Consider the following 22,085-nt stretch of genomic DNA (forward strand, 5'->3'; position numbering starts at 1 on the left):
AAATAGGATGGCTTCCCCTCACAGATCTTTTGTAAAATGCATTTTAGAATGAAATGAAGGTCAAAATAGTGCTGCTTTGGTGAGTTCTTCTGTTGCCATGACAGCAGTGCAAGATTGACTGTTGGCCCCATTGATGAAAGACAGTTTTGGTTGACAGGAGAAGAGTAAATAAGGGGTTCGCTTGCAGGAGAGGTTGAGCTGAAGGTTGCTCAGTTGCTCATTCACATTGTTTGACATCTCGGCACAAAGCAGGACCACATGCTAACAGGCTCATGCTTAAATGGTATTTGCCTGAAGCAGTTATGAAAAGCAGTTCCTTGTCTGCTTTACTTAACTTTTCACCTTCTACCTGTAGAATGCTTTCACAGAGCAAAGAATAGATACGCAAAGTGTTTGGGGGGGGTCGGAATATAGTTCAGTAAATCAATAAATATATATTTTTTACTTATCTTTTTAAAGAGTTTACTTTTGATATTCCAGAAAATTCTTTTCATTTTTTAAAATAGTTTGGAAGCCATTCAGATCAGTTATATATTTGCAATTATCTCGGTGACCCACTTATTTGCATCTCCCAACCTAGCTGTACGTCACAGCTGTGACCTTGAATACCCTTGTTCTATCTAGACCGTGTGTGTTGTCACTGAGCGCGTATGCAGAATCATGGCTCTTTGCAGAATCATGGCCCTCCAATTAGTAGCGTAATATGTGAACTTAAATTAGTTCGGCATTGGTATCCTGATTCCAAAACCCACATTCGTTTTCTTATGGGAAGCCTGTGATATAAAAAGAAGTTTTTTCCAGGTTAGTGTCTGCTTGTGGGCTCCCTCCGCTGTGGACGGTGGTGGGGGACAGTGCGTGTCAGCAGTCACTGAACCGTTCAAGCAGAATACCCCCCCCCCCCCCCCGGGACTGCGCTCACTGTCCCACTTTACACGGCACAGAGCCCAACGCCACACTGGGCTTGACGAACGGACAGTTTGGACAGGCTGTTTCTCAGCTCCTGTCTCAGTGGCTGCTCGTTCTTCAGGTCTTATGGCCCTTGTGCTCCGGGTTGTAGGAACTGAAAGGGTGCCGGAACTATCCACTACAGGGACTGCGCGCTTCCTGGAGAGCGTTCTTGTTGGCTTTTCCACCGCACCTCAAGAACCGTGAAGATCTGGCAAAGTAGGAGGAAGTGACCAAAAAAAAGCGACAGTTAAGTTTAATTAGTTGCATTTGGTTACAGGTGTTGCATGACGCATCTAAACAAGGCATCCAAGCAAGTAATTGGCTGTGAAGTATAGGGCACATTTTTATTTATTTCTGTTTATACTGTACAACAACAACCACACACACTCTTGTTTAATTTTTAACTAAAACAAAACAATGCTAAGATTATGGCCTGTATGATGAGTTAATATGATGGGGAAACATACACGCGCCAGAGAGGTGATACATTTCATAAGTCACTGAAAATGTAAATGTAAAGTAAAAAATAAAAAGGCAGCCTAATCATCGTCATCTTAAGCTCTTTTATAATTTTTTTTTTTTTTGAAGTAATTGCTTACTTGGTTGCTCTCTAGTTGTTGCCAAATGTTTTTCTGTTTCCACTTTATCTGTTTGGTGATTCTCACGATTATTGCATTTGACAAATCAGCAGGTCTCCTCCCCAGTAGTTTGCCGACCACCGAAAAGTAATCCCTCGCAAGCAGGGGGATAGGAACCATGACCCAGGAACTAAAATCAGCCTCGTTTCCTGGAGGTTAAAAAACAAACATTTCCTGAGTTCCAGAAGAGGTTCCTTCAGTGGAAAAGGCCCAGTAATGTCACATTTATTTACCACATTACCTCAGACTTCCTTGTCCTCTGTTTTCAGCCTTGTGTTCTCTAATTGCTCCTTTTCAGTACTTTTCTGGTTTAGTATACAGTTAATATGGATATTTATTGGATCTATGTTCCAAGGAGTTAAATGGAATGTGATTGAGTATTCAGCAATGGCCTAGCCATACAGTCAAAGTTTTGTTAGCTTTTTCAGTAAGGCATTGGCCAAACCTGAGGGGCCTGACATCTGGTGACACATGAGAAGCAGCTGAGTTGCTGGTAATGTCATATTTGTTGTATGGGTATGAGGATGAGGATGCAGAATGTAGCTTGAAGCATAGGGCTCCGTTTCTCGGCTGTCACATGGCATGTAGCGAGCAGTTTCTCTGGTGAAGCGGTATCCTTGTCGTGGATTTTGAAGCGCCCGAGCCCGTTTGGTGATTTGGTGGATCGGCGGGCCTTGAAGCGGGAGGAGAGGGGCGCCGTCTGGGTGTGTCAGCGAAGATCAATCGCTGCACTGCAATTTTGGTGCAGCGTTTGCAATTGTGGTTTCGGCGTATTCTGCAATTAGTGTCTGCGCCGCCTGCCTGCTCAGACTAGGCATGTGGCACAAGTCGTAGCCCAGCATATGGTGAGTAGCAAATTTTGGGGTTTTCCCAAGCAGTGTACGCACGATCATAACTTATTCAAAAGTCAATCATCCGTTTTTGTGGATCATATGCAGTCCAATTTGACATTGATATGAATACCCCAAGCTGGAAAAATGCCTACTTTCCATTTATTAATTGTCTTTTTTTATTTTGTAATGTTAATTCCTGTATTTATTTCAGTTTTTTTTTTGTTTATGGCTGTTCTTGTACTGTACTGTGGTTCTGGGGGTGCTGTACTCCGTTCTTGGTCTTACACTCGTCTGTAATGATAAGAATGACAATAAAGGCATCTTGAACTTGAACAATCTTTTCCTTTTAATTTTCTAACTCCCGTTCAAATGATAGCTACATGCATTAACTGCATGAGTTATCTCCTCCAGAGCTCATTAGCTTCATCTGCTCTTGGCGGTCATCTTCAGATGCCATAGATTCTTCCTCAGTGACTCTACAGTTGGGCTGTCATTTTTTTGTTCGATAATCAAACTTGTTTCAATCTCTAATATGTAATCAAGGGTTCCGCCCTGTAATCCCATTGCCTGGGCAAAATAAGGAGGCCAAGGTCCGTGCTGTGCTCGTGGAGGCATTCGATTTCAGAGAGACCCATAAACCACAAGCCGTGTTATTGTTTTGGCAGGAGTTTATACCATTAGGCAGCCTAAAATAAAGTTTATTGGTAGGTCATGCTATCCACGTAGCCTGTAGGCTATACATTCCTAATGGAAATATTACCAACCCGTCATCATCGCCATTGGCATTATTCTGATCTTCCCTTGACAGTACGGTGGGGCGCGAAGTGCACCGTTCTTGAAGGGAATGAAAACAGGTCATTTGATTGGCTATGTTTGAATCCAGCTTCAACACTCGCACTGATAATGTATTCAGCCTAATCCAGCCCATTTTCCTCCTGAGCCACTCTTTCTGAACTGTGCGCTCCTCGCCTCTGGTCATGAAAATACCTAAATTCTCTAGCCGCGACCCAGTGTGTCCATGCGCCATGCACCATTGATTCTGGACAATAGAGCTCATAATCTAACACCTTGCCGTGATGGATTATAAATGTTCGATTAGGCGTTATGCAAATTTACGCCACTGTTAGACTTTAAAGATTTTGTTGTGTGACAGACAGATAGCCGGCTGTGTGTGCGTGCGCGCGTGCCTGTCTGTCATTTCTGAAGAGTGTCCTTAATGCCACTGATCTTTGGGGTGGTGCTTGGCTCACAGTAGCTACTCCAGATCGGGACTGAATGCTGAGTCGCTGCTCCTCAATCCTGTTTCTCTACAGAGATCTGACAGGCTGTCATGGAAGGCCACAGACAGCTTTGAGCTGATACAGGGCCGCTTTAATGGGGTCTGCCGCTCTGACGAGATACTGCCCAGAAATAAATGATCCCGGGGGAGCAATCTTTTCAAAATATCGGTGAGATAAAGCTCACTGGGTTCTGAGATTTTCCTACAAAGCTTTTTTTGTGTGTGTGTGTGTTTAATAGCTTATCTTTTTATTGCAGTGGCTTTGTTCTTTTGCGAGTCACACAATGGTTTGATTAACTTTAGGATCAGATGTCGGGGGAGTCCGATCATGTCTTCTGCTTGCCACGCATGCCGTCTGTGCCTCATTAAGTACTCGCGTGTTTCACCACTAATTGGAACGCATTTACAAAGTACTGACAAGTCATGTGATTTAGGAGCCCTATTCTTCCAAAGACCTCCTGATTGTCCCGTTTCCTCAAAAGCAGGCAGAAGCTGAATGTCGACTGATTGAGGCTAATTTGCGGGTGCGGGCACGTAGTTTGAACTCCAGTTAACTGAAATACAAGTGCAGCTGGAATGAGGGTTGGTTCAAACTTAGTAACTCTGAAAGTGATATGATAATACACCAATATGAATAAAAAAAGCAGGCTGTTCTCATTTTACGGATACAATCCTTGGTTTAATTTAAGAACAAATCAAACCAGCAGTTAACTGGATCTCGTTAGAATATCAGTTAGTTTTCTTTTCTAAATTGGCCTTCCAATGCTTCCCCTTTAAGTTTTATTTTTAGTTTTGTTTTTGTTATGCTGATGAAATGTCTCTGTCAATTTGGTCTCATTTTTTGAATTGCTTAAACGGCTAGTTTAAAGCTGGTTTAAATGTATGCGGCGGTACACGGCCAGCTTATTGAAGAGCAAGTCACAGGCATGGCGACCGAGGGGGCGATTGTGCACGGCCTCAGTACTGTGGCCAGTTACAAACTTTAAACCTGTCACAATACGTTAGCCTGCACCAGCCTGGGAGAGCTAACATAAGCGCACCCGCGACAGGCCTACGGAACATATCCCAAGGCCTGCTGCAAAGCGTAGCATCCCTTTCGGAGTGAACTTCCTGCTCAATCAAGGGAATGTTGGAAACATAACAGAACGTTCGGTCTATCGAGTAAGTCAGGTTATTTGCAGGAGTTATCGGTGGTCTCTATCAGGGCCCGTCCTGTTGCCCTGACTACGCTGTTTCAGTTGTGAGGAATGTGTGGGATGGAGTAATTGCTTGCGTCTGCTTTCGTCTTTTACTGTCAGGACTGGGTTTGATTAAAACTCGGCTCCTCCCACTAGAGGTTTGCCTTTGATGGGTGCATCAACCAGGAACAGATCCTTACTTGCCATAATAAAGTGTCCTCTTGTTCTTCAGCTCAGTATGAACGTCAGAACTACGGTTCACCGTTTGGTAGTGATTTCAATTTTGAATAGACCCGAACTGAGAAACCTGAATCCCACTGGGTATTCTTTGTGTTTTTTTGTTTTCTGTTGAGCTCACAGTTCAGTTTTGAACGTTTTAAATGTTTAATGAGGTTGATTGCTTGAAGCACTTTTGGGAGTTTGGGTAGATGATCAGCTGCACATTTAGTCCACTAGGATGGAATCACATTATTGGTTGCATTGGTTGCATTTTCAGATGAAGAAATCTTCAGGCTGACATACTGTCACTCTGTCTCACTTCAGCGTCTGAGTGTCCTTAAATCCGGCAAGTTCCGGCACAGCTCGCGCGTCTGCTCTGCAGCGTTTGCCTTGGCAGCTGTGAATGGAGAGAAAATGAAAAGAAGCCACATTTCTTTATGGCGCACGGGCCTATTTTTGAAGTTCGGGCCTTGAAAGCAGAGGATGTGGTCTCTTTAAAGTGGAACAATTATTGTGCAGGCAAGTGCTTGCTTATGGAAGCCACACCCTCCACCTGGAAGTCAACTGGGTGATGATTTTACATTACATTACATTATAGGCATTTAGCAGACGCTCTTATCCAGAGCGACGTACAACAAGTGCATAGGTTTCATGATGTAGAGGCGCAAAAGAAACACTAGTGTGAAGTAAGGATCGTAGTGCCAGAAGTGACCACATCGATCAGGACTCCAACCCTGTAGAGTAAGCTTGTTCAGCAAGCAAGAATCCTATTCCTGTCAGACTAAGGAAAGTCAGTCAGTGTCATGAATTGGTATTGGGGATACCAATGGCGAGAGTAAAAGAGGTTAACTGCAGTTTGTTTTGGTTTGGTTCCCGAGTGTAGCTACACAAGTGGACACTTGATGACGCGTATCTTTAACCAGAGTGCGCTTTATTGACAGATTGGCCCTCGCCTTGCCTCTGAAGCTATGCGAAGCATTCGAGACCGGGGACTCTGTGCAGGAGATAAAGGACTGTATTTCTGTCGGCCGATTTTAAATGCGAGCTGATCATATCTGTCCGACCGCCTCACAGTCGGCAGGTGCAGTTAGCGGTAGGCCTAGCGACTAGACTGTTTAAAGCTTTTCCACTCTCTGAAAAGTGCCGATTGGTCTTAACGTGGCTGCTCCACTTGTGTTCATGTTCTCTCTACCGTGCCGTCTAAATAAAGTTCTTTTTTAAAATCGCCTACCTGTCCATTTCTCACGGCATCTCCAAATTGGCCTGCGGATTTGAGATCTTTAGTTTACGGTGGCGGGAGTCTGCTGGTGTGCAGGTGAATGTGAATGCTACGCGTAGCCCGGCTCATTCGGTCCCTCGCTGCAGCTAAGCGTTTCAACATGGCCGCTTCCACTTCCAGCTGGCTTTCGGGAGGTTGGACGCTCCCCAGCTGGATTCACCAGGACAACGGCATGTGTCTGCTTGTGTGTATTTTTAGCTTGGCCCCTCGCTTTGAATTCCCTTAAAAAGCCATAATGACACAAAGTCGCCCAGCATCACGCTTCAGCATCGAAAATGCCTGCATGCATTCCAGCTAATATTGACTATTTGGTAATCTTCTGATTGATGAGGTCTCTATTCTTTTGTTGCGTGTAAAATGTTCATTTCTGCGATGCAGTCCTGTTCCTGGAAAGTCAAGCCCCCTGGCATGCTTTGTAAATGTCTTTTTAAAGAGATGTACTGTACTGATGACATGCCATGGCTTTGATGTTTCCTCATGTTTCTTATTGGAATTGCCTTATTTAGGCAGAAAATGCATGAGAAGGGGGAAAAAAGGAGGTTGTGCAGAATTGTGGGAAAAATGTGCTGGTTCACTGCCAGGGAAGTGGGAGCGAAGTCGGCGTGGCTCACAGGAAGCCGGGCTGATGGACACGAGTTGGTTGATGCTAAATGACGGTTATTGTTGAGTCATCAGTCATCTCCTATGTAAACTATAGGCCTGCCTCAGACATGAAAATAAGAGCTTGTCCGCTTGACTTGACCTTGCCGATATGGAGTATATGGAGCCGATATGATATTAATTGACATTCATTATTTTTCAATCATTAGTTTTTTTTTTTGTTTTTTTTTTGGGGGGGGGGGGGGGGGGGGGGGGGGGGCGGGGGGAGTATCTAAGAAGTCCAACTCGTTAAATATGTTTGAAACATCCTGTAAATTCTAGTAGGAAAAACACACAAGAAAAACAATCACACTGACCACTGCACCTGTTCAACTCAATTTCAAACCGACTTCACCGACAGGCGAGTGGAAGAAGTCGTTACTGGACGCGGCTGGCCTCGACGAGCGGTGAAAAGCTGTCCGTTGGCACGGCTTGGCTGGCAAACGGTTACATGGGCCGAGTCCTACTTTCTGTGAGCCCAGAGCTGGAGCAGCTGACGCTATGAAAACATTATGAGGATGAAAAAATCGAGCCAGGAATGGCAGGCATGTGCGGTGTCTTCGGGGTGAAGCGATTAGCTTGGCCTCGTTCGCGCATCGCGAGCGCGAAGGGATGACCGCTTTGGCCGCTGCCGCGGAGCGAGGGAGTGACTCCGGCGTCGTTTCGGCCGTAATTAAGTCGGGCTCTGTTTATTGTTTAACGAGGTGGAGCGCGGCCCGCATTCTTTTGACCACCGCGCAGGAAAGGCTAACTCGTGAGTGCCAGTGGACCTCTCCCACAATGGTGAGAACAGGCCGTGGGTTACGGGTTACTCGATCATTTACTGTGTACAAGACCAGTTTTACAGCACTGTGAAAGAGGATGTATTCTAGTGGCACAATTTACGATTGTACTGCAGGTCATAGTAGATCAGAGTGTTAGTGCAGATTACACCATGTCACATTGTCACTGATAATGGAAATATCCATGCACTTGCAAATGTTATTATAATAGTCAATGGGAGTAAAACAGCTTTGCTGGGCTGTTTATTTCAGGGTTCAGAAATCGGTTTCAAGAGAGGTTTTAAAATACAAATTTTAAATAGGCAAGATCACTACTTTCAGGAGAAAAGAATATAAGTATATTTTCATTGCATTTCCTGATCAAATGTAGACTGCTTATCAGGCCCAGGTGTGCTTGTGAAGAGTGGTAATACTATAGGCCTAGCTGTAAAGGTCTTAGTTTTAGAAAGCTGGTAATGGCAGGAGCAGAAACATTTGTGAGTGGAATAGATGGTCGATAATTTCTTTTTGAGTTTGAGCAGCGTTTTTATAACATAGTTTTTTTCCCCCTTCCCCTATCAACCCTCCACTCTTTACCTGAAATGATGGGCTATGGCGCTGGGATTCGGAGGGGACAGCCCGACTCCCATCCTATTTTGGTAGCGTCTAGCCTACATAGTAGCCTAACCAAATGAAGCTAACTGCCTGTTGTTTGTATTTGTGACATCGCACACCAGTGTTCCTGCACTCTTTAGAATAGAGGTGGAGCTGCCATCCCACAGGCAGTGGTAGGCTGGATGTGCCTAAAATAACTACAAAGCCGGTGGAAGTGCTTTTTTTTATTTTTTATTTTTTACTTTTTTTGTTTTCTGGAAAGGGGATGAGGAAGCCGGATTTGGTCACCACTGTGTGACTTTTCCAGGTGCCGAAACACAACAGAATGAGTCTGGCCCATTCATCCGTTATGTGGGAAAGTGAAGCTCCAATCCGCCGTGTGCAATAGCGCTATTAGCAGAGCTCTGACTGGCTTTTTGAAAAGGGGATTGTAATGACTCTGGGTAACGGCTGCCATTTCGCTGTGACTTTGCTGAGGATGTGGCAGTGGGACAGTGTGGAATGCGCAGTGGAACTTTCCCTCCCTCTTTCGTTTGCTCTTTCTCTTTCTTTGAAAGTGAGGTCATTCTGTTTTGCTGACCAACTGCCACAGCACTGACATATTGGTCAGTTTGTCAGTTCGTAGTCAACGGCAACGATATTCGCTTATTAGCAATACTGGCAGATTGACAGGCCTTTTGTGTTTGCTGTTTAAGGGCATGTGGCAGTTTTGTGGACAAGCTTGGATTCTCTCCGTTTGCTCAGAATAGTTTGGCCAGAGATTAGTGGTTTCAGGCATTCGAGTGCATTTTAGAACTCTGCCCTCTGATAAATACATCTTCATTAAACATTCAGAATATTAGTGCGGTGATAAGCTTCGTGATGAAAACCTACTCCATGCACACACGCACTGAAAGATCAGACTGCGTTATCCTCCAGCAGATGTTGTTTGGCACTGCGCAGTGAATTGAAATGAATCACGATGTGATTACGGCATGATGCGTTTCGCGTTGGCTGGTCTCTAAAGGAAACGCACGCCGTTATTCGTGTTTCAGTGGGCGGCGCTGAAAATGTGGCCTGGGCCTGCACGTTTACTCTCCCTCAACACCTGCACCCCTTTCTTAAGCTTTCCTTCGCTGGCTTTCACGACTGCCGCTTTCAAGTGAGGATCTTTTTGTTCCATTATATTACAAGCAAGCGCTTGGCAGTTTTTCTGATGAATTTTTTTTTCTTTTTTGAGGGGGGGGGGGGGTTAGCTTTACAGTCACTCTTGGCCCAGACTGCTCTCTGAGGCATGCAGAAGGACCGGTCCTGGTCCTTGCGGACCACTCCTCTCTGTAGGCTTGTTCTGATCTCTGTAGTCCGGGCGTGGAAGGGAATTTCATACAAAGACCCTGCGTGGTTTCAGATAATCCCCACTCAAAATAAACAAACCTGTTCTCCCAGTAGTTTGGAAATAGCACATACCTGCACCGTCCCCTCAGCAAATATACAGCCAGATAAATCGATGAGGAGTAAAAATGTATGCTGTGCAGGTTTCCTGGAGTGAGAACATCTCCTACACGCATAACGATGTAAGAAAGCCCAGCGTCTGTCTGGCTTCTCGTCTGAGTCTCACTTTCTGTCTTCTTCAGGCCTGTCCACTGGGTCAACAACAGACTGAGTGTTAATGGTCAGGTGTAGATTGTTGTTTCAGAGATCACTTCCTTTTCCTGAATCGTGCATACACCTGGCACATGAATCCATTTCCCATAAATCCCCTAAGTTCAGTTTGCGTCTGCAAAATTCAGCTCTGCTTACAAATGATTTTGGCTATTTGTTCTCTGTGTTTTTTTATCTCTCCGCGATAATATTATGAACAGCGAACCGTGCTTTTAACACACAGCTTTGTCCTCGACACAGAGCGCCCCTTTCAACGCTATTAAATATCCCATTATGCTGCTCTTACAGAAGCTTTTTTTTCCCCTGCCAGTGGAGAGGAATTGAAAGGTGCAGCGGCCGAGCAGTGAACGGGGCTGTTTCTGTCTTATTATCTCTGAAGGCTGCCGGCAGTTTAGCCGTGCTGTCTCCCTTTAATGTCCCCTTCGAGGGAGCAGTTGTTGGTACGCTGGAGGTGTAGCTATATATTCAGTGCTGTGCCACCACATCAGCTCGAGGTAGTATGTTCATTCTCTTCACCGTGACATCCTTCCACCCTGTTTAAATCCCGTTTTATCAGCCTGTGAACGTGTGTGGTCATGGTAATGGTAACGGCAATCGCCCAACAAGGATTTTTTTAAGGTTTTGGAGTAAAATCAAAAGACGGCTTATTTGCTCTACGACTAACTTTTCTGCTCCAGTTGATTTCTTTTACAAAGAGGTTTCAATGTTTTTGGGCAAAATTGTTGTACGGTGAATGCTCTTTAAGGGCACATTATTGAAACTGTCTACCAAACTATTAACCCCGTTGTTATAGATAAAATGTTCTTACTCTGTTCAGTTCGCGGTCTCATTTGATAACACGGAATATGGTTGTTGTGTGCCGTCGGACAGGAGAGCCGTGCACGATAAGTGCATCTCGTACCACCTCGCTCCACCAATGGACAACACGCTTTATGCATGTTTGGGATGTCGAGTAGCACCACCGTGGTCCGGAGTAGGTCCTCCCGAACTGGTGGTGGGGAAGAGGTGCTCCAAAGGGAAGACCTGCTTCCGTTACTTACCACACAACCCGAGAGAGCACCCCATTTCACCTTTGAAACTCAAAAAAGAGGTCATTTCTTAATGGATTTGAGGTTTTGGTGTACCAGAGAGTTCCCTCGCTCAATTTCTGGTGGCTGCCACAAGCTGATGTCACTGTTCTCATGAATGGCGGTGCTCAGCCAGAATTGATTCGGTATGGAACTGTCCGCATTTGGGGCGAGAGTTTTTCCTAAGCGAAGAGCCAAAATGGGCGCCCCTTTGTTTTGGGGGCGGTGCGCTTGGTAGCCTCTTGTCCCGGCCGTGCGACTGCTCTGTGATTCAGTCGCTGGTGACCTGCGGCAAAGCGTCGCCCCATCAGCGAATGCTGAGTCACTGCCGAACCGGCTGCCAGGGGGCCTGTGTTGCCCCCCCCCGTTTGACATATTCACAAACCTGGTTTTTAACAGCGATGCTTTTCATTGAGCCCCTGGGGGAAAAGTGTGAAGAACTTGTGTTCTGTTGACATTAGTAAGCAGTGCCAAAGTGCTGCTGGGATTTTTTTTATTCCTTCAAGCACAGCCTTTCTCGTGCTTCCTGTAATATTCACAGGCCTGAAGCTTTCCTGCTTTCCTCTTACCGTTGCATTATCACTGTAACCCTGCTCTCACAATAAGCACCCGTTACTGTCAGCTACGTTGACACTCCTACAGTAAAGAAAATGCATTAAGTGTCTAGGTCTCTGAACGTAATCTACTTGAAAAGCCCAAGTTCACCCACTTAGCGTCAATTAGATGTGGAATGTCAAGAATCCTGCAACAGCGCTTCCCCGCGTCACAAAATGGCGAGCCCTCGTCCCTTTCTCTTCGAATACGGGAACGTTCTTTCCACACCGGCCCGCTAGAGATGACTTGCAGGATCCGGGAGGGAACTGTTGGGAAATTCCGAACGCGATGTCAGGCGGGGCATTGTCCGAAAGGCAGGATGTGTTGTCATCCTCCGTGGGGTTTTTTTTTGTGAACGCTTCCTGTGTTGTTTTTTTTAAAGAAAATGTTTTCTCGTGTTTGTTTTTTCGCAGGCGGAGGGAGAGGAACTGCAGGAACCCGGACCATGTTCAAGGCAGTGTTGAAGAAGAGCCGAGAAGGGGGCAAGGGGAGCAAGAAGGATTCTGGTACGTGTAGTCCGCATCGCCCGCGAGCGTCTCTGATAAGATCGCTCCATGCGGATGACCCGTCTTTGACCGCCGTAGCGCACGTCACGTGGTTTCGCTGTTTTGCTCCGCCCCTACGCCCACTTGCGAAAGGAAAAAAGGTCCCATAGGCCCCTCCCGCTCCCCCCCCCCCCCTCTCCTCCTCCACTTCCCCGTCTGCTGTTTATCTGTGCAGGAAAGGCTCAGATTACAGTTTGACCAAAGTCAACATGCTTTCCATTAACTCTGAATCACATGTCCCCCGCTCCGCTATTTGTACTTTTCATGTGGTTTATTGGTAAAATGGCGGATGTACTTGTGTGCATTAGTTGCGAGATGCAGAGGAAACTGGTGGTTTCTTTCCTGTGTGCACTTAGATTTTATCTTATCTGGTCTGTGGGGAAATGAGTTACCACAAGAACTGGGGTCATTGTGGTAGAATTGGCTTCTCTTAGTTTATGGGTTGTTTCTGTGGTAATGAGGAGTCGTCTATAGTAATTGAGTAGTTAAGGCGGTAACATATTCAGAGTAGCAGATATTGGCATCGAGTGAAAGCTGTAAAGTCAGATGAGTTCCTTCGCACCCCAGTAGGCTCCAGTTTAGCGACTCATCTCTCTCGTACTCCAGCGAAGTGCTGACACGGTAGAAAAAGGCTGCTTTTCAGAGGTGAAATGGAGTTGCCTTTTCCTCAGCTGAAGCTGTGTAAATGTGACAGTAGCTCAAGTGCTGTGCTTGGCAGGCGTGTCTTCGGTGAGTCAGACCGCTGCTGATAAAATGGCCGAGCATAGTTTCCCCCTGACAACCTCACTTTCCATAGGAGAGGAGTGATCTAATGGAGTCATTCCCCGTGTGAAGTGTTTGGCTAGATAAGTTTGGCAGGACAGAGTGTGTGTGTGTGCTGTGTGTGTGTGTATATGTGCGTGTGTGTGTTTTGTGTGTGCTGTCTATGTGTGTGTGTTGTGTGTGCGTGCGTGCGTACGTGTGTGTTTTTGTGTGTGTCTTCCGTGTGTGTTGTGACTTCATCTCTGCTCTCTGACTCAATCCCAGTACCAATAAGAAGTCCTGTAAGCCGTGCTTATCAGGGTTACAGTCGTGTTACCTGGAGTGCCACTCCCGGCACACACCTTGCGCGCAGTATGAATATTGCCGCTTCTTTTGTCCTGTCGGCGCACGTCCCGGTCAAGCTGGGACTTGTCTCCGTCAACACCGTTAACAACCAATAAACCGGCCAGCCTGCACAGCCCCGAACAGCCAATAAACCGGCTGGCCTGCACAGACAGCGGCTACCACTCTAACACCATCTCGGCGTCTCGCAGTTGGAGATGCCTCCTGGCGAGGATACAGGCGCATTTTATTACTGTGGGAGAGATTTACTTTCAGGCTTACAAACCGCCATTTCAGATAGGATGAAGTTTTCCATTTTACATTTACTGGGGATTTAATGCACCAAATACTCAAATACAGAAACACATGTCTGGCCAGAGTTTCTTCTTCACTGATAAAACTTTATTTAGACTTTCATGTTTTTTTTTGTTCTACTGGCAGAAATATACCGAATGTGAGTGAATCCTGATTTATGGATTGCTCTGTCCTGTAGGGGATTACTGCAGCCAGTGTTTGTGTGCTCCATTGTCAGTGGGAGTCATTTAGAAAATATCTGGTTGGACTTGTTGTTTATTCACAGTTAGAAGTGACAGGGTCCTCCCCCTTTTTCTGCCTGTTTCTGTGGAATTAAGGTATCCAGTGACTACGCCACGCCCCTCTGTTGCCTGGTGATGAAACCCCTGTCGGCGGTTAAGAGCTGCCACAGTCGGGGATGCGGTGGTTGCATGATCACACTGTCATGGACACAAGGTCACCATGACAGTTGGATTTTTATGGCACGAGGGAAAATCTTTAAACTTTGGGTTTGCTGCCTGTGGTTTGGCCTGTTTCAGAAATGCACCACGTTTTCCAGTTCTGCTCAAATACACGTCAGCCATTCAGGTGAAACCCAAAACTGCCTTCCCCGTCCCTGGTTGATATTAGGAGAACCAGTCCAATTAGCCCCATTTATAAAAATCTCATTTCTCATCCTTAGCTTTGTGCTCGCTCTCTTCAAGGAAAGTGTGTCACTCTGCACTCAACGCCAAGTCTGAATGAGAAAACATCTTGACCTACAAAATGCTTTGTCATGTCCATAAGAGCATTTTTAGAATACAGGCCCATTACACATCACTAAGTTAATTTCAGTACGTGTGACACTGTTCCTGCCATTGTTTCTCATGGCTTTTCACTGCTTGTTTGTAAAAATCAATGTCTCGTCTGTGAGGAATGGAAAGAGGGAGATAAAACCAAACCTGCTGGATGTTCCTCAAATTGGACATGCTGCAGAATTTCCTATGCGTTACGTGCCCGGATTGTAACATATTGCGCATGAAATATTAAATTCAGCTTCTGTTTTGAGAAGAAAAAAAAACATTTTGTGATCCGCTCAGACGATGGAGGACAGAGACAGCACTTAAATCCCTTGTTGGGTTTGTTTCGTATGAAATATGCTTCTCAAGCACAAAGTGTATCGTGTCCTTGCGTGAAGCAAGGCCAGACAGAGCCAAGGAGAAATGGTTTTCATCAGTAGTTAACCAGTGCTCCGATCCGCCAAGCAGGAGAATCTTTTAATCTTGATGTCGTTTCGTCGAGGTGCCGCGGTTACTCAACAGGGCATTCCAATTTAATTTTCTTACTTTAAGGCAAAGAATCTGGGAAAGAAGAAAAGAGTTTCCTCCTCAGAAAGAGAAGAGCAGTGAGCTAAACTGTAAAGAGAGTTTAAAACAGCACTGGGATATGTAATGGAAAATAATCCTGGAAGAAAAAGCCCTGATCCTTGCATAATTGCAAGATAGCATGTGTTCCTCGTAAGAATGCGGGTTTTTTTGCCGGGAGGAGAGCTAAAAGAAGCCACGGAAACTCGGTCCTCATGCCAGACGCCGCAGCGAAGTCGCGGGAACCCACCAATCGCCGCTTCTCCCTCTCCTCCTTTTCCCGCCCTCCTCCTCCTCCTCCTCCTCCGCTTCCATCGGCTTTGGTGTGCGGAGGCGGCCATTTTGATATCTTTTAAAAATAGGCTTCGTTGTTTTTATTTCGCTTCTGCCGTTCGACATTCCGGAAGTGGTAGCGCTGACCTCTGACCTTTGATTGCTTTGATCTGAATGCTGGATTCTGAAAAGCAGGATTCTGAAGGCCCCCCCTCGTGCCTTGGTGATGTTCAGATATTTTGGGGTGAAGCCACAAGGTACTGCAGGAATAATGCAGCTATTCAAACGGAAAGCCCTGCAGCACTGAGGTGAAGTATTAGCTAATATGTAGGATGCAAAACTACAGTACTGCGATGTTTTTCTTTCTGGAGTGGAGTATTGGCTGATTGGTCGCGGAGTTGGGGTCAGTTCCATTCGATTTCGGTCAATTCAGGAAATTAACTGAAATTCAGTTTGTTCATTTGGAAAATCATAGCTTAGAATTTCAGGGGCAATTTTCAATGAATGAATTTTGATGCAATTGAAATCAGCCCTGGTTGTTCGCAGGTTAGTGAAAGTTCACAGGGGACATGGAAGGAAATTGAGTTGTGTACATAAAGGGGCTGTACTGCCTGATGTGAACTTAGGAAAGATTTAGCTGAAGTGGCCCTGAGGAAATAGGAGATGTTCACATCTGTTATGTCTGTCGTTTTGTGTCAGTGGTGGCTGACAAATCACTTGTTCCTGAAGTTTAAAGCACTAGCAGTTGGTTTTGAGTGAGATTGCCAAGTGTTATGAATTGTATGTTTTAGTGTGAACCTGTGCGTGTGTGTGTGTGTGTGTGTGTGTGTGTGTGCGCGTGCACATGTGTGTTTGTACTTGTGTGTGCATCCGCATGCGTGTGTGTGTGAGCATACGTGTGTGCATGCGCAGGTATGTGTGCATGGGTTCATGCGTGTCCGTGTGTGTGTGTGTGTGTGTGTGTGTGCCTGTGAGTGAGCTTGTGTGACCAAGCAAGCTTATGTGCGTTTGTGTGTGTGTGTGCGCATGTGTGTGTGTACATGTACGTGTGTGTGTGTGTATACATGTGTTTTCCCTCCCTGGAAAGTCTCCGCTCAGTCTGTGTGTGGGGGGCAGGTTCCCTTCCTCCCTCAGGACTGTTTGCCTGCAGTACTCATTTTCTGGATGGAGGTCCATTTATAGCAGAGGCCCCGGCTTTCCTATCCTGCCCTCTCTGCGAGTGGATGGAGGGCTCCCTCCATTTTGAGTGCGACTGAGTGCAGCAGAGTTAAAGGGAAACAGCTGCGGAGGGAGGGCTGGGCCCTTGCACCCGTTGGTACGGCGATGCCCCCTGCTGTAGGAGGCGGAGCGTTAATCCCTTTTTGTCAGCGGTGTCTTACGGCCTCGTAGCGTTGCTGATTGAGATCTGGTGCGGCAGCGTACAGAACAAAATCCAGGAACGCCAAAGTCTTGGCACCGTGTGATTGGTGATAAGGATTCCATCAGGGGAGTTCAGTGTTTGTTGTTACTTCCATAAATCTCTCCTTCCAATGGACCATTTACCTTCTCAGCCCTCCCCGAATGGCTAGAAGGCCGTAAGTTTCTTAATCGCTCCCTCCTTCCCCTGTTCCCTTCGCCATTTTATCCATTTTCTCTATCTCTGTCTTCCTACGTACACAGAACTAGTATCTCGTGTTGCTAACCACAATGGGCTCACAGACCGTACTCGTCGCGCTCGCGGTTGGACGGAAACGCTTCTCTCTCAGCGTCACATTACACTGAACTGGTTTCGCCACCTCGGCCGCGAGCTGCGGGGTTTTGTCGCACCGCGGTACGGTTCGGGTTCAGCTGTCCGTCACTCTCCAGCGGAATCTTTAAAAACGTATGTGAGAGGGAGCGTGCTCGCCGGACCCCACCGCCTCCCAGCTGGAGCTCATGACCCCTGGGGCCCCGCCCCGGGGCGGCGTACCCCAGGAGCCGTGCCCCGTAGAGCTGCCCGCACCCCTGGCCTTCGCCCAATCTCCCCGACCGCCAACCCCCCCACCCCCAGGCCCGCCCCTCTGCTGACCGCTCCTGGCACACACAACCGTCCTTTTCGTTTGAGTCGCCCCTCTTCCGCGGTTCCTCTCCGTGTGAAGCGATTAGCTCCGCCTCCCTCCGCGCGCGGGATCAGGCCGGCGCTTCACCGCGCGCATTAGCGGATTAGCGTCCTCCGCCGCGCACGCGCCGGGTTCTGAAAACCCCATAAAAACATCCGTAAAACGCGCTTAAACCGGGCGTGGTTTAAAACGCAGCGCACACAGCGCAACGCGAGCCGTAAGGAACCGGATCAGATCCCGCGTTTACAGTAGATTAGAGGGAGAAGCGCGACGATCCGCTCGTGGTTTTACGGTACGTATTAACCTCGCCTTGCCGAACCGTCGACGGCACCGTCGCGCTAACTCGCCCGTACGCGTTCGGTGTTCGGCGCCTCGGCCTGGACGAGCCTGGACGGAGGGTAATTATCGCACCTCGGCTCGGGAAACCACGGAGAGCAGGGGGGGGGGGGGGGTGGCTTTCCGCCCGCTGTTTTTTTAAACGAGCCGCAGCGCCGAAGCGCAGCCGGGGCCGCGCTGCACATCAAACCGCACGCTAATTGGCGCGCGGATCATTTGAAGTCTCGCTGATCTTATTAAGCCCGCCGCGGCGGCTGCACGGGGAGACGGACGGACGGACGGGCGGGCGGACGGGCGGCTCGGCTCGCGCCCCCCCCCCCCCCCCTTCAAAGCGCCGGAGCCGTGGGGGTCGGCCCCCCCCGCCTCTTCAAAGCGCCGTCCGAAGGGCGCGGGCCGGTCGAGGGCCTTTTTTATTTTATTTATTTATTTTTTCGAGATGAGAAGAAAAATAATTGGGAGGCGGGATTTATGGCCGGGTTGCTTTCCGTTGGCCGCGGGTCGTTGGGGCCGTTAGGAGTGACTTATCGGGGAGCAGATACGGGTGTGTTTGAATGCCCGCGCGCGGTAGCGTTAAAAACGAAAGGCGTCGGCTGTCATGAGTTGCTGGGACGGCGGATTCATATCGAGGGCCGGTGCTGACCGCCCTGCACAAAGATTACTGTGCCGGGCTCTGAGTGGCTGTCAGGTTGGGGGGTGTCCCGGGGGTGTGTGTGTGTGTGTGTGTGTGGGGGGGGGGGTCATTGTTGTCTCAGCTGTGGGGGGTGCTGGTACAGGCCGGCCCGACGGGGATGCCTTTATCCCGCCGGACAGAAGAGTCGGTTCGCGGGCGCGATGCCAGACAGCGTAGGAATCGGATTATCGGGGGGGTGAAGGGGTACCGGACCACAGGCCCCCCCACCCCGGCCGACCCTGAGAATCCGAAGCCGAGAGAAACAGCGACGGGGGCCCGGTGGTGCCGTCGCTAAAGGAAGGGGCAGATTTCATTAGCCCCGCTGCTGTTATTAAAACAGCCCAGCGCTCCTGCTGCGGCTCGTCTTTCCCCCTCTCTCCCTCTGGGGCTGCCGCTGTCTGCAGACGTTTATCTGGACCGCTCTCCTTCCTGTTTTGGTCTTGTGTCCAAGACAGAGCGAGAGCATAAATATGCATGAAAACATTTCTCATTAAAAGCATATGCAATGGTTTGTTAAGGGAGTTCTGTGAGCAGAGCAGAGCAGCAGGTAAGCAGTCAGTCGAGGCTAAACGGAGCATTAATAAAATAGTTTAAAAATAATGAAATTGTTGATGCGTATTTTTGGTTAGACTCTTTTCAGAGGTTCACGGTACGATCGAGCGAAACGTGTAAACCTGAGTAATTGAAATTTAGGCGAAATGTCAACGGGATGTAGATTTTCTCTGAGCCACCTGACGTTTAGATTTAATAATGCGATAATTACGGGCCGAACGATATTCATCAAGGTAATTTTCCCAAACTGTTTCTTACAGAGCTATGGGAAGAATTTGAGTCCTCCCTCTATACGACTCTGCAGTAAATCTTGCAGCGCTCCGCGCGAAAACATAACCTCTGCTGAAATATTAAACAGCCGGGGAGGACTAATCCAGCCAGAAGGCCTGTTTTTCTGGATTTCTGCCCCCCCTGGTCAGCTGTCACCGTGGCTTAGTGGGTCAGCTGGCTGCAGTTTGTTTAAAAGCGGTTTGTTTCAGCGTAACGCTCCGTCACTGACCGCTCGTTCTCCTGGCTCGCCCCTTTTAGAGGCAGAGCGCGCGTGGTCTTTAAGACGCGTCCTGCTACAGGTGAGCGGGACAGCGTGATGCGGGTGTGGGGGGGGGGGGCGGGCTGGGCGACACCCGGAGCTTCCACAGAGACCCCTTTCATCCCCCGGACGCAGGTGCGGTCGGTCGGGACGTTGGGCCGGCCGTGTTACCCCCCCTGCCGCCGCGCCGGTTAGGCTCTGCTCTCCCGCCGTGTGTGGAGTCCACCGCCACGGCGCCTTTCTCAGGGAAAACCTCCCACAATCCCCCGCTCTCGCAGAGACGCGGTGTGGTTCGGGGACTGTCCTGAGCAGGCAGCGCGCGCGCTCCTCTCGGGGTCTGCTGCGGTCACAGAGCGGTCAGCGGACAGCCTCGCCGGCAGGGCGTGGCCTCGCCCCCAGGGCGTGGCCGCGGGAGTAAACGCAGCCGCCGAAGGTATTTGGGCCACGGCAAGGGCTGTTTACACGGTAAGAGCAGGGCCCGGGGGCCGTGGACCAGGAAACTGTGTTTTTTTTAACGTCGAGGCAAAAAAAACGGTCCCACGTTTCCGAACTTGAAAGAGAAATTCCCCCCCCCCTGGCGGAGCGTCAGACGGTGAGATTGGCCGGGGACTGTAATTCCGCTCCCCAAAATGAGCGGGTTTGGGTGCGGTGCCCCCACGAGACTGTCCCCGACCCCCTTGATCACGAGGTGCGTTAAGCTAAACGACACCAGGATGTTTCAGGCTGAAAGCAAAATGCTATTTCTTAAGTGATACCCCCGACCCCCCCAAAACCCACCCCCGGCACCAGGGCGCCCCACCACCCCACCCCCCACCATCGACCACCGCCACCACTGCCCTACACGGACTGTGCTCGCTCAGACGGACGCGTGCATGCTCCGGTACCTGCTCGACACGGCCGAGCGCGATCTCCCATGGTGCACCGGGCCAGCCGCGCGTTGCGAGCGCTCGGTGACGCCGCGGGTGACGGAGGCCCGGCCGCCGGGCCGCGGGGCAGACAGCCGGGCCCCTGGGAGATGTAAATCGGGCCGACCCGGGGCCGCCGGACGTCCAGCGCTCTGAGAGATTGACGCAGGGCTGTGATTACGGAGACAGCCGGGAGAGGGGCGGAGCGTCTCTGCTCACGCTCTCCAGCGCTCTGGGGAATCCTTCGCTCGCCCGCAGAGGAACAATCATTTCAGTCCGTCATCTTCCAACATCAACATCTTCCTGTTTCTCTGTCTTCATTCCTCACTTCTTGTTCTTCAGCATTTGTTATTTCTGTTTAAATGTGTTACATTGTGTCCGGAGTTAAACGTGTACCTTGTCTTTTTTTACTTTTTTTTGTACTACACTCTTTCTCTTATTTGCTTAAAATATCTAAGTGTGGTGTGCTGAGAAACGAGTATTATAATTGTGAATTAGAGGAGCAGCTGTTTGGAGCTAACAGTAGGGGTTCACATGTATGTTAATCACTCTGAAACGCAGCTGTAGCTCAGGACTGTAGTGAATGGGCTGGCACAGTATTTTTTTTGGGGGCGGGGGGTCTGCCCCACCTGTTCAGGTGTGAATGGACGCTTTCATTGGGCTAAATTGCGAGGAGAAATCAATCATCTTGCTCAAGTATTAAGCCGCTTACAGGTTGTAAAACCTGCAATATCACTCCCACCCTTCAATAATGCACAAGTCATGCGGTTTTGATAAGCTTTTCCTCCCTAACATAATAACTGTGGACCTACTGTGCAAAATGTCATCTTTTGGACCCAGTGCTTTAAGTGCTCAGTAACTCACACTCTCGGGCTCTGGTGCATTATGGGAACTTTGTAAGCCATTTTTAAATGCGGGAAAGGGCGCTCCGTACCCTTCAGTATGCAGAGAAAGTGCCTCGGAGAAGCAAACGGGATGAAACGCGGTAAAGCGATGGGGCGCTATCTGTTTGCTAGCGTCTGCGCCGTGTCCCTGGCATGGTGGAGCAGGGCACAGATACGGTACGCTGATGATCCACTGTGGACAGGCTGACTGAATGTATTTCGCCTTATTTCATCAGGTCACACCGCTAATCTTTCAGTGATTCTGAGGCCACAGTACTCGTCCGTCTGCTTATTTTACACGCATGAGCTTCATCGTAGTCTTATGAAGGGCTGATTTTTTTTCAGTCGTTTGAATACTGTTTGCTCTTAGAGCTGTCCCCTGCCCGGGAGACAGAACCGAAATAAGCTCTCATTCTGCGAGACAAATTACAGCCTTGGCGAATACGCTCGAGCCTGCAATTTTCCTGACGGTCAGCGAGGAGTCCGAATTCACTGCGATGCAAATGCGGCTTCATGTGATTCTCAAGCTGCTTTCATACAGGTGAAGGCAGTGATGTTTACACCACCTTTGTGTACTACAGGGTTAGTAGCATTCTTAGGATCTAGTGTGATTACAGGAATATCACTGCTGCTATTATCAATGACTGTCACAGGATTGTACTGTCAAGGACCAGCTTCTTTGATGGTCCCCATAGCCTCTTCCTTTAATGATTATTTCCTTAAATGATACGTTTTCTTTAGTGCATTGCTTATATTGTTACTTGACAGTGATTCAAATGCATTCGTTACTCAGACTTCCATCTACACATAGGATAATTAGAAATAACGTTGGGGAGGTTGGGTAAATTCAAAAGAGGATTTTCTCAAAGGGCATTTTCTTTCATTGGGATTCTAATAATAGC

General features: G+C 48.4%; 1 protein-coding gene across 6 annotated transcripts in view; it reads left to right on the plus strand.

Moving 5' to 3' along the window:
• LOC118213753 (protein TANC1-like) overlaps nucleotides 1-22,085 on the plus strand; it is a 138,681-nt gene that overhangs the window by 15,117 nt on the left and 101,479 nt on the right. For all 6 annotated transcript variants that reach the window (XM_035392869.1, XM_035392868.1, XM_035392862.1 and 3 more), the window contains exon 2: nucleotides 12,105-12,197. In XM_035392869.1, coding sequence (XP_035248760.1) covers nucleotides 12,137-12,197 — 61 coding nt within the window. In that variant the 5' untranslated portion in view covers nucleotides 12,105-12,136. The remainder of the gene's footprint in view (nucleotides 1-12,104; nucleotides 12,198-22,085) is intronic.

This window comes from Anguilla anguilla, chromosome 15, assembly GCF_013347855.1.
Source record: "Anguilla anguilla isolate fAngAng1 chromosome 15, fAngAng1.pri, whole genome shotgun sequence".
Lineage (NCBI taxonomy): Eukaryota > Metazoa > Chordata > Actinopteri > Anguilliformes > Anguillidae > Anguilla > Anguilla anguilla.